At 40.8% G+C, this 13,363-nt stretch overlaps 1 protein-coding gene across 1 annotated transcript in view; it reads left to right on the forward strand.

Moving 5' to 3' along the window:
* The window catches only part of cntn3b (contactin 3b), a gene marked incomplete at both ends in the record, with an annotated part of 72,659 nt that overhangs the window by 29,089 nt on the left and 30,207 nt on the right, over positions 1-13,363 (forward strand). Inside the window, 3 exons of the mRNA XM_079242843.1 lie at positions 4,391-4,566; positions 8,584-8,682; positions 11,705-11,908. Coding sequence (XP_079098969.1) covers positions 4,391-4,566; positions 8,584-8,682; positions 11,705-11,908 — 479 coding nt within the window. The remainder of the gene's footprint in view (positions 1-4,390; positions 4,567-8,583; positions 8,683-11,704; positions 11,909-13,363) is intronic.

Consider the following 13,363-nt stretch of genomic DNA (forward strand, 5'->3'; position numbering starts at 1 on the left):
AAAGGTAATCATAAAGCGTTCAAAGATTTGCCTAGCCTGCTCTGTATGTCAGATTTGTAATTTTAATATCACAAAATATTTCGAGATTTTAAATCTCTATTTGTATTTAAATCTTCAACACTCTGTACAAACCAGAAGAGGTTATGGATGCAGGCATTATTTTTCAATTGATTGAGCTGCAAATAGGACCCAGTACCACAGCCCTGCTGTAAGGGAGTCAAATTCAGTCCAAACTGTGGCCGTCTCTGAAATACGAAGGTCCTCAGTAGCTAAGGGCCTGTTTAATCTAACAAAATCAAGATTTTAAGATACCATATAAAAAACTTGCAAGGCTAGCTAAATGATTCAGAAGCAGTCCCCAGACTCCCCCAATTAACTTTATACATTATGACAAGAAGCATAAGTTGACCTTTTTCCTCATAAGAAAGATGTAAAAACTTTTTAAGTCTATCCAGCGTGGTCATCCTGCTGGTAAGCTCATCAGCTAGCTTGAGAGCACATAGTACTGTAACATAAAAAGGCAGCACAGCTACTGTATTTTTGCAACCATATGGCACCTTAAAAGCTGCTGATTTTTCTGAAATCTGTTGATCCGTGACTCCATGCGTGCCCAAATCGCCTCTAATGTTAAAAATCAAGTAAAGCAAATTAATTCTGAGCTTGTCATTATCTCAGGAGGACTAATAAAAGTACTACTGCCTGGGCTAACATATCTCCATCAATTGAGCTTTTTCAAAAGCCGGTATCATCGTTGAACAGCCACCCAGCAACGGTACTGACTCTGACAACAAAGAGAGAGAACCCCGTATGCTTGATGGTGAATTGCCCAGCTGTTTAAATCTGACACAGAAGCTGAGGACTTTGACAGATTTGTTACAACAGACTGATGAAAAAAAGAATTTGTGTGAATTTTAAGATAAGTATGGTACTGTTGTTGAATAGAATTTAACCAAACTCACTGTTTCACTTTTGTGACTTTGTTTTACTTTAGTTTTAGCATGCGCCTAATAACACGGTGTGCCTTATGTGTAACCCGAAGACAAAAATAGACGCCGTAATTGAGACTGCTCCTTATAATTTAGTGCACCTTTTGGTCACAAAAATACAGTATGTAAATTATTTTAAACGTACAAACTAACTGTGCCCACATGAACACACATTGTTGCAATGATATGAAAGAGAAAGGCAGAGCAGCACCATTCTTTCAGTGTGAGTTACTGGTGCAGTTTCTCTGCCTGGCCATGAGGAGGTGCTGTTGGCTCCTTTTTATCGAGTTATGAAAAGTACAAAAGTACTATTACATTCAAATTAAGAACATACAGGCTATACGAAATTCTAATTTTAGAATTATATTAAATTATTAAATAAAGTGAAAATATATACAAACTAATTATTACACTGAAAAATTATTCCATTTATGAATTTTTGCCTTGTGTAGGCACTGCCCATCCTGCCTACATACCCTGACTGCACGCCACTGAGGATACGGCACTCGAATTTCACACTGCCAGGGGAAAACTTTACATACATCGATTGTTTGATAAATTTTCATTTTCACTCAATATTTTACTCGCTGTTCGGTGAGGTTTAGGCATTTTTGCTATTTGGGTAGGTTTAGGCATCACAGCTGTTTGGTTAGGTTAAGGCATCACAGCTGTTTGGTTAGGTTTAGGCATCACAGCTGTTTGGTTTGGTTTGGTTTAGGCATCACAGCTGTTTGGTTAAGTTTAGGCATCACAGCTGTTTGGTTAGGTTTAGGCATCACAGCTGTTTGGTTTGGTTTGGTTTAGGCATCACAGCTGTTTGGTTAAGTTTAGGCATCACAGCTGTTTGGTTAGGTTTAGGCATCACAGCTGTTTGGTTTGGTTTGGTTTAGGCATCACAGCTGTTTGGTTAGGTTTAGGCATCACAGCTGTTTGGTTAAGTTTAGGCATCACAGCTGTTTGGTTTGGTTTAGGCATCACAGCTGTTTGGTTTGGTTTAGGCATCACCGCTGTTTGGTTAGGTTTAGGCATCACAGCTGTTTGGCTAGGTTTAGGCATCACAGCTGTTTGGTTTGGTTTAGGCATCACAGCTGTTTGGTTTGGTTTAGGCATCACAGCTGTTTGGTTTGGTTTGGTTTAGGCATCACAGCTGTTTGGTTTGGTTTGGTTTAGGCATCACAGCTGTTTGGTTTGGTTTAGGCATCACAGCTGTTTGGTTTGGTTTAGGCATCACAGCTGTTAGGTTAGGTTTAGGCACTGAAACAACTTGGCAGCAGTTTTTGATCACATAGATGTGATAATACTCATAGTTGACTATAATATACAATGTAAGTAAAATGCATAATTGTTCAGTTCTCTTTAAAATTCTTAAGCAACTATTCACACTGAAGAGAAACGGCATCTGTTTCCTGGCTATGTACTTCACTCAGTAGCCTGTGATCTGATGTGTTATGAAATTAACTTTTTTCCCCCAACATAATACCAGTTTGTTATATAAAATCTGCCAGTAAATTTTCATCAAAATATTTACTTCTGGAATTAGTAATTAGTAATCACTCTTTTTTCCTTTTTGCATTTGCTTTAATCATTTGCACGAATTTGTGCATTTTCACCGGTTATAGTTTCTCCATGCGGTCTACAAAGTAGACTGATTTCCTTTGCATCAAATGTAAAATGTGCCCTCATGTCTGCTCTTTTCTTTCTATCATGTGTTAATATCTGTTGCATTACTTTGACAAGTTGGTGCTAATTGTACCATCTTCTTGGGGGTGCTTCATGGCATGCTTCCCTCTTTACACACACACACACACACACACACACACACACACACACACACACACACACACACACACACACAGTAACTTGGATTTCCAACTTGTCCCACCTTTGCACACAGCTAATTTAGGTTTGATTGAATATTGTCTCCTAAATGCTTTCACTCATAGATAAAAGTTTCTGTTATAAAAAAAAACCCATAACTGATGAAAACTATTAATATAAAAAGTAACCCTACTTGATACGTCGCAGTGTGAAACTAAAGGCTATATCAGCATTTAAAAGTGACAACAGGGGTCCTAACAAAATGGCAGATCGTGACTGAAGCCACTCTCTCAGTTTATGCACCATTAATACCTAAAAGCTAATAACAGCATGGTAGATGTGAAAGTAGTGCAACTTATCGTCCATATTTATATCTGCACTAAAACCAAGGTGGTAAATATGTTGCCCTGCTGCTTTATGGATCTGACACTAAGACTTCAGGTCTGCCTAAAAACTCTATTAGACACCTGCAGATCATTCACAACTCTGCTGCTCGAGTTCTCAATAAGACCAAGAAAGTGGAGCGCATCAGTTCATTTCAGAGGTCTGTCCATCAGAGGAGAGACTTTAAAGCTCTGAATGGTTCAGGATCAGAATAGATCAGAGACCTCTTGAATCTGAACATCTAAATCTGCATCTGTTTATAAGCTGGGACCTTTTTTCCACTTGATCGTGTTTTCAATAGTTTTTACCTCAAGTTCTTTCTTTCTCCTCTCTCTTTTCTTTTGAATTTTAAATTGTGTTTCTTATTGAATTGTGCTATAGAAAAAAAATCCCTTGCCTGACAGTACAGCTTCAACTCGTTGAACTGTCAATTGTTTTGTAAGTTTTCACAAGCAAAAATATTGAACAAAAAGAGGTTTTGTAACCAAAACTTTCATTCATTTTGAAGAGAACATGAAATTGTGCACCAAACTGAATGACGATCTGTCACGATGGAGCCAGACATGACACGTTTAAAAGTTGCTGTGGTGGAACCAGAGGGAAAATGTGCCAGTTTAATTCACAAAGTAGTAAAAAACTATGTTTGTTTCAATCTAAGAGGGTTGAAAGTCAGTGTTTTTTTTATTGTTCTATGTGCTTGTGAACTAAATTTTGCATAATTTTAATGACATGCAGTTAAAATGTCCATTACACACGAGTGAGATTTTTTTTATAGGTATCCTGTTTGCAGACTTTAGAGCACCAAACCTCATTAGTTGGGGGTAATTAAAACTGATATGAAATTAAATCCACTTCACCCAGGAAGTTTGAGAAAATCAATGATCATCACAACACAGGCACTTACTTTTGGAAATTTGCCAGCTATTTTTTTTTCTGCAAGAATTACTCAGATTTGCTTGAATGGAGTCAAACTGATGGGATCGATAGCTGTCTACATTGACATGAATCGTTCTCCTGCCTCCTGACTTGCTGCAAAGGCAGTTCACATTTCTCTGGTAAAACTTGAAACCCTGCTCTTATTACTCACTTTTTATCCTCTCATCATGATGTCGGCAGACCGATCGTATTGATCTCTGTGACGAAACACTGCAAGTGTTCGTCTCCAGACAGCGCAGCTACTGATTGTGTTTGCGTTTTTCCAGATGGTCACTAAACGGAACACCCATTGATCTGGGGAGCGACTACCGGCGTCACATGTCTGGGGACAGCCTGATCATTAGCAACCTGGACAAGGACCAAGACACCGGGGTCTACCAGTGCATGGCTTTCAACACATGGGGGTCCATCCTCAGCCGCAGGGCCAGCCTTCAGTTTGCATGTAAGTGATGCTGCTAACGTATTCCTGGCATGGCTCTGACACCCTGTGTTTTGCTTGTTGCTCTGATCAAATTATTTTTCATTTATTTTTCTGATCTCACATTTTAATGGCTTGGGATGGATTTTCAAGTGAGGACATGGTAATGGTGTGAAATGTCAGATGGAACAAACATGAGGGCAGGCTCTGCCTGATTCTAAACCCATTGATTCTCATTAGTGCTTCCAACTCTTGACAGTATGCACTGTCTCTGCAAACTCCTATTTTGCCAAATGATCCTCCAGCTCTTGTGATCCAGACTTTAAAGCAGACAGAAATATATCCTGCTTGGGAAGTCTTTGTACACTAATCACCAGCTACTTTTTTATGTTTATTGTATGCAGCATATTTCGAACAGATAAGATGGTGGGAGGAAGTCTCTGGCAGCCTGATAGGAAGTAATGCTGCGGAGTAGGGTACTACCTATTAGACAGGCACCATAGAGGCACCGCTCCGTTCTTGACCAAGCCTGCTGACTATTGATTTAGTCCCAAGGATAGGGAGCCTTTCACTTCCTCTCATGGGATGGGCTGCCATTACTCCCATAGCTCAGTAATGAATCTCACTTGTGGGGACTGAGTAAAGAGCAGAGCTGCTTGACATTTATTGTCTTGCCTGCTGCATAGTGAAGGAGGAAGAGGAGATCGGCAAGACGGATTCTGTTTTTCCATGTAATGAGGCGACTGACCTGAGTCAGAAAGGTTGGACCTTCTTTTCTGCTTTTTTTCACCACAAAATTAATCTTCAACCACAATAAACACGTCCTCGTGGAGCTCTTTATTCACAGCATAAACAACCAAAATGGCCATGCTTTCCCGCCTTGAGCTGTACCCCTTCTTTCTTTATGTATTGCGAGGAAACGGGAAAGATGTACAGAACTTCTAATATAAATGGAAATGAATATAAGAGCAGAGTTTACTCAATTTTAACAGCTCTAAAATGATTTCCTCGTGGGGAACGTCCACATCGGGGCAATGCCTACTAGGTCGCTGTGGGAATCGTCCCACTGGGGGTGATTGGTGGGGTCTTGGTGTGGACTCCTACCTGCCCTGTTTGGGTGGTTTCCATTATGGTCTTTGGTTGGACTGCTCTTAGTGTGGATGGACCCCAAGATACTGTTTCCTCAACTCAGTGTCAAGCCAGATGTTTATCACCAGTTATGTTTTTATAGTGATGTTTCAGTTAAGGAGACAGAAAGTAGACCATAGGTCTTGTGTTTTTGTAGAAAGGAAGGCGGGGGGGGGGGGGGGGGGGGGGGGGGTCATGTTTTCTATATATTCAGAATTTGTGTTTATCATATATAGCACTTTGAGCTACTTGTGTATGAAAAGTGCTGAATCAATAAAGTTTGATTTGATTTGATAAAAGTTCATAGTAGATATGAGCCCCTTTGTTCTTCGTCAAAGTCTGAACCATTTCTGACGAGTTTTCTTGGAATTTCTTTCGGCAGTCTTGAGGATTGGTTTTCGAGGCCTCTTCCAAGACTCTTCTTCTGTTCTCTGTCCAGATGTTCAGAGATTACGCGCCGCAATAATGTTGCTGTCCAGGGATTCATCCTTTCAACGGGCCCGTTAGCACTGATCCTCAGTCCAGTTCTAGTGGCACTTGGCATACCTCAGCTTTTTTCCTATTTAATTTGTCCCTATTTCTTAAAGAAATCACTGTCAGGGCCTGTTCATTTGCTGTAGATAGCTTGATAGGCCTGTGATCCTTTCCTTTACTTGCACAGTTTCCTTAAACGTTGTAACAACACACTGCCCTCCATGGTTGTGTTTTCAGCCAATGATCTTTTAGGAATCACCTTGTTTGTTTAAAAAAAATACCATGTTATGTCAATCAGTCTCTTTTAGATTTGCTGATGTTAAAGATAGAACTTAAGACTTGTTCTTTACCATGTTGAAAGTTTCCTTCGCAGCTCAAACATAACAGACAAAATAACCAAAGAAAATAGAAAGTAACAGTCGTCCACATCTAAAGACAAACCCTCAAGGATTCATAGAAAACCTGAACAAGCTTGTATTCAAGTCAACTAGTCTGGCTTCTTAGAAGAATTAAGGTGTCGCTCAAGACTTCTACATAAACAGTTCAGTAGCAGATGCATAAGAAACAACATCTAAAGACTCAGCTAGTAAGAACTCCGTTACATGATTTCTTCTTTTCATGTCAGTTACAGATATAGATAAAGGCTAATAATCTGTCTGAAATGCTATTTAGTTCAGCTCTTTACTGGTTACACAACTCAGAACAGTAAGGACAACGACATAGATGACAGGAATGAGAAAAAAAATATGCTTTTCATTGCTTCTAGGGCTCCTTGCTTGATGCGGTACAGCTACTTCCATACGCTAAATGATGGGCTTATGTTTTTTCTTTCTTTGCATCTATCTTCATGCTTACACATCATGCTTTGTTATAGCAATACCACTCCGCAGACTGCAGCATTTTCCTACGTTGGAACTAACCTGAAATCACTTTTTAAATGTCTCCTTTACATCGGCTGGTCGGTGCTGTGGCTTCTTTGGAGGACGTACCTTCCTGAGGAACTCTGTCGGATACAATCTAGTATAAGGAGGAGTGTCTCCACAGCGGCGCCGTCGCCCAGACCAATCGTCTTGGAGCCGTAATGGCTTCTCTCTCTGTAATCTCTAGGTCAGCCTGTCTTGTGTGGCAGAGATTGATTCTGCTTACAAAGGACTCACTGCAGCTGTAGTAAGTTTGGCCTCTAGCTTTCAGAGTTACAGTGTGTGGTCAGTTCACTCCAGTGAAGCCCATTACTCTTCTGCACCGAGGACACAGAATGAAAGAGGTGCATCCCCTCCAGCACTGAGCCTGGCAACGTGTTTACTCTTCACCGTGAAATTCTGCACAGTCTGGGTGAAGGAGTCATCTTTCCCTCCACCACTAAGTTATCACTAGCAGCTCCTTGAATAGTCTCCCACTGTTTTCAGAAGCATTACTGTCATGATAAGTGAGTGCTTTCTAAGCCCACCAGGCGTGACCGTCAGTCCAGCACTGCTCCTCGGAATCAGAAATGTTGTTTAGGAGATCAGTGTGTTTTCTGCGGTAGTGTGGTGAGATCAGAAGGATGCTACCTCTGTCTAGGTTGGAAGCCAGTCACCTCCTTCTGTGGCCTCTTGTGGTCCTGCCGTGCCTTGGCTCTCTTCCTCTGTGGTCAACATAAAGCTGCTCATTAATCTTAGCAGCTCTCTGTCCCACTTCTTCCTCCTCCTAATTTCCCTTATCGGTCACACTGACTTTCTTTTGTTTGTGTTTGGAAGGCTCACTCCAGGCTGTTAGCCAGAGGGTGCAGACAGGGTGCAGAGCACACTGAGGCAGTTTCCCTCCATCAGTCATGAAGCCAGGGGTGGTTTATCATTCCAGGTTTTGGTCTTTGCTGCCAGCAACTGCTCATTCATTTGCAGGGGATAGAGTGTGCTGAGAGTATTGATGGGGAAGCTAATGCTTTTAAGTGCAAGATTACACCACATTTAATAATGATGTTACTTATTGCTGCTGGCGCTGCAAACTGTCATTTGTCATGCACGCTCCCTTGTGTTTGTTCAGTGTGCACAGCGTTTCCTGCTTCCTCCTCCTCATTTCATCCTATTTCAGTTGAATCTCTTCATTGATGCTAAAGTGGAGCAAAAATGTCGCCAAGTCAAGTCCATCTGTTTCATCCGCACCCTGGATGTCTTTAAAAGTATTGGCTGCTGTCAGGAGGTGTCCCAGGGCGATCAATGATGCCCTACCAAAGCTCCAGAGCTCCAAATGGAACATCAAAAACAAGCCTCAGTGATTCAGTCAAGCCACTTTGGGAGAATCTGCGCCCCGTGTTTTCAGAACTATCCTTGTCAGTGTGAACTCTTGAGGATAAACTATGAAAACACACGTTTTTAGTTGTGGGGCAAATGCAGCGAAGCCGCTGCTGATTTAACTTTTCTGAACTGATGTCTCAAATGGACTTTTTTTCTAACGCATCAGATCTTGATAACTTCAAAACGCAGACAGTGAGGAGTGCAGTCAACGTCCGCGAAGGCCAAGGAGTGGTCCTGCTATGTGGTCCTCCCCCACATTCTGGAGGTAAGTCCACATCATTTCAGACCAGAACCAGAACAGCTTTTCTCTGCTTATTTGGGGCATTTTTATTATGAAAGCTGCATGTCTCCTAAATAAATCTTAAAAGATGCATGTTTTGTTTTGTTTTTTTTATTTTTCCTGTTTAGGGGAACATTTAGACCATGATTTATCTGGAGACATTTACATTTCTACATCACACTTCCAGCTCAGAGAAAATTCTTCTAAGTTCTGCATCTTTATATGATGACCACCAGTTTCAGTTGCTTATAATGTTGCATTAACTGTACGGGAGGTCAAAACTCTTTTGTTCATCATTAGTTTTTTAATACCGTTGCTCCTGAGAAGGACATTGGCTAACAGCGCTCTATCAGTTCTTTTAATGTTTAACGTCTTGATGAAAAACAATAACTACACATTCTTTATGCCAAACTTTTTAGATTATGGTCCATTAAATTCTGTCTTTGTTTTGGTGTCTAGTTTTCGTCTTGCTGGATAATCAAAGTGGCCGATTCACATAATGGCACCCTGAGAACTGCAACATAACAAAACATGTGATTCTGTCATTGCAAACATTATTATTATCTTTGTTGAATCATAATACACGTCTTAACACTCGCCTCTAAAACACTAAAAAGAACATATCTGAATGGATTGATAGTATTGATCTAAAAGTGATCATGCTGATAAACAGTTTACTGCATGACAACAGGGATCCCTTTCTGCTCAGCTCTGAATGATGGCAATTTGAAGGAAAACTGAATATGCCTGCCAGTCAAAGTGCTTTTAATGTGTGCAAACATGATCTCAAAGTGTGCTTTTTAAACTGGGTCCTGACCCCCATTGGTTGTCCCAAAATGTCCCAATATTTATCAAATATATTTGGGATATTTATTGAGGATGTCAAAATGAATGTGTGACTGTAAAAACACTGTCATCTCACGCGGCTCAGGATGGAGGACTGGATCAGAGTCAAGATTCGATGCCATCTGTTGGCTGTCCTTAACTAGGCTGTCATGAAATGGATCGAATTCAGGTGTCGGCAACGTGCCTTGTTCTGAAGTGGTGCAAAATTTATCTGTAGTTAATGGAAATGATATGATTTTATGAAGCAGATTGATATGAATTAAGGTTTAAATTCATGGTGAATGAAGAAGCTGTTTTATCTGAAGCATGCTGCGGACATTTCATTAGCATCTCAACAGATTGTGTCAACTTGTGAAAAAAGCACAATATCATTCACTTGAGAGTTAAATGACAAAACTGATGCAGTGTCTCCTTATCAGCATTAAGTATTAAGCTGCAGTAAGCCGCTGCTTAGCTTAGCTTGGCACAAAGACTGGAAGCAGGAAACAGCCTGCTAGGCACTGTCAAAAGGTGACAAAACCGCTGCAAGAGAGATTCTCTGTGGCTACCTAATTAACACGCTATATTGATTAGCTTATTCAGTGAAAAACATTGGTCTTATAAAGTGGGGTATGTTCAAACAAAACCATTTAAATTTAATCACTGAAGGTTAGCAGGCAAAATATTTCTAATGTTTAAAAGCTGTTTCTACGTTGTTTCCAATTTGAATGCTTAAGAGCATTAAGCTGTTGACTGGAGCCAATTAGTTTAGCACCACATATTCCAAAAAATGTGCTTTAATTTTGAGCGAGAGGCTGTAAATGAGAGCCTGCGAACAGAGAAGCAGTTGCTGCACAGCCTCACCACTCTGCATATCTCCAGAAAACTGAGTCCAAGCACAATGGCTGCTGCCTAGCTTGTCACCCCCTTGATATAATAGCTTTCATACTGGAACAGCGAGTTTCCTTCACAAGAGAGCGGTTTGCCGCAGTGCATTGTACAGCTGGTCTTTGGGATAATGGGTTAGAGTGCTCTGTGTAAAACACAGCTTGACAGCTTTCCCATCTAAAGCAGGCTTATAGGTGTCTGTAACTGTAGCACTTTTGTGTTTTTCCCTTTTTTTTAAAAAAAGTGAATTTTAAAAGAAGCGTAGCGATCCTACACAATTCTTCCTTCTTCACCTTGCTTCTCCCACGTTGACTCCTCCCTCCTTCCCCTTCTCCTTTCTTCTTCTTTTTACAGTCTATTTGAAAGCATTAGTGTACTACATAACCTCACTGTACTGTCCGACAGCTAGACTATGAGGTTTTCATTTTCAGTTTGCTTGATTGGCTTTGATTTCTGCAGAGGTTTATCCTTACACATGCATTATTACACCATTCAGATATGAAAAATATTAAACACAATCTTGTCAGAATAATAACTGTATTGCTAAACAAAGTCCTTTCATTGTATTTTCCTTCAGACTTGACAAACAATTTGAATGTGCAGAATTCCAACACTGCTGATTACAGCCACACAGCTCAGGCTGGGGCTGTGCTGACCGAGCTACGAGGCTTTGTATCTGCATTGCTGCACTCAGCTCGGACGCTTCAGCCAATCTAAAGCCAAGACAGTCATTACACACACCTTTTGGCTCAGACCTCCCCCTCACCTCTAAAATGGGAGAATGAGATGGAGAATCTCTTTGCTCCTGGAAGTGTGTGTATTCAGAGGTTCTAGAAATTACCCAGTAATTCATCATGACAGGTCTGTCCATTTTTATGGTAGACTTGCCGGTTGTTAAGAGGAATGACAACATGTTTTTGCCTCTATATGTCAGTCCATCGATCCCTCAATCTCTCTATTCATTCGCTCATGCCGCCCTGAAACGTAGTCTCTCAGGGACCCAGAAAATGGAGGCCATGTGTCAGGGGATGGCCAGTGACGCGCTGTAATCCAGTTTGTTTCGCTCTCTTTACTCTGCTCTCTCAATTTTTCTGCACTGATAGCTATGAGGTTCATGGTATGTCTTCTTAAGGAAACTGGGATAAGGGGATGCTGAAATGCTAAGGCCACAGAGGAGCGCTTCTGATCCAGCCACCCGCCCTCCATACACAGCAAGGCTTTCTGATGTGTGGAACCAGCAGAGATGTGACTGTTGACCAACACTGAATGAAAATCTTTTCCATTTCTGTCTTAGAGATGACATTTGCTTGGATCTTCAATGAGTATCCGTACTTTGTCCAACAAGACAATCGAAGATTTGTCTCTCAAGAGACTGGCAGTCTGTACATTGCCAAAGTGGAACCTTCAGATGTGGGCAACTACACGTGCGTGGTTAACAACACCATCACAAAGGAGAAGGTTCTCAGCTCTCCAACACCACTGGTCCTCAGGAGTGATGGTAAAAACAATTATTTTCTAAAATGCTTCTAAGATAACTTGGCTTGGATTTTTTAAATATGCATTCAGACCAAACCACATGGTGGAACTTCAACAAGCAGACATCTGAGGTGTGACAGTCAACTGCAGTGTTTTTTGTGTGACACAAGGTCCAAAGAACTCAAAGGTTCTTATAGTCTTTTACTATTTGTTGTATTTAGATTGCTCATCCATCTATGTTGTAAGTATGTCTTAATAGTAATAAGATGCTAATAGCAATAGCATCCTACGAGCAAACAATTAACACCTGTTGACCTGTCATTTGGCAGGTGATGAATTAACCAGTTCATGATGGTTCTTTGTCCTGGAAGTGCTGTCGCTACATTTCTCATGAACACAGTACCAAGACCTATCATAAACCATTTACTGTATGTGGACATGCTCCTGTCAGACCAAACTGCTGAGGGGAGGAATGAGAGGAATGGAGAAAATGTCTATGACCAGAGATTAAATGTTACAGGGAGAAAGAACATTTTAAACTAGAAGGAGACAGACTGAGCTGCTCATTTTCACCCACATTGTGAAAAATTCCTTTGTCTGTAATTCCTTTTATATCACCCCCAAATTTAATTGAAATCTAAATTAGACTGAAACCCATTTTTTCAGAAAAAGGTCACAAAAATCTGCGCGGTAGTTTTTGCATGAAGTTGCTAACAAATGGACGGATGGACAGATAAACGTGAGTGAAGACATCAGAAGACATAAAATGGCTGTTACGTTGCTATTGGCTGGTCTTTAAGCAAGAAAACAATATAATGTACTGTTAGGCAGTGGTTCCCAGCCTATTTGCCTTGAGGACCCCCTTCACGCACCCTTTTGTTAAAATACAAAATCAAGCCTGGCGATATTTCCACCATAAATAATCCATTCTGGCAGATTCATGTTCTTATGATACGAGAAATTAACAACATATAGCCTTACTTTTTAAAAAAAGAAAAATCAGGGACAATGTGTGGACATCCATCACAATGAATCTCAATGTTTAAAGCCTCAGGGACCCCCTGTGCTAGTTGGCGGATTCCCTTGGGGGGTCCTGGACTCCAGGTTGGGAACCACTGCTGTAAGGACACACAAACAATCCACACAGAAACAACCCAGCAAACCATTTTACCACTGGATCCCATCATTTATGGTGCAGAGACTGTGATCAACCACAAAACAGCTCCAAGTCACCTGGACAGTCGGTATCCGTCTTGCGGTTTAAGTGATGTAAAAGTCTTTCATGAAGGATGAAAGGAACATGTTTAACTAACTGGATTCAGTTGCATTTCTAATACTGCTTAATCCCAGACAAAAATTCTCTTAGTATTGTTTAAAAATACTTAAGAATGAAGCAGAAATGGAAAAAGTCTCAATGACTCGATGATTTTGGTTCCCTGGCGTGCGGAGGCAAAAAGAAAGGGCTGAACAGGAGCGA

This window comes from Telmatherina bonti, assembly GCF_933228915.1.
Source record: "Telmatherina bonti genome assembly, chromosome: 6".
In the NCBI taxonomy this organism is placed as follows: domain Eukaryota; kingdom Metazoa; phylum Chordata; class Actinopteri; order Atheriniformes; family Telmatherinidae; genus Telmatherina; species Telmatherina bonti.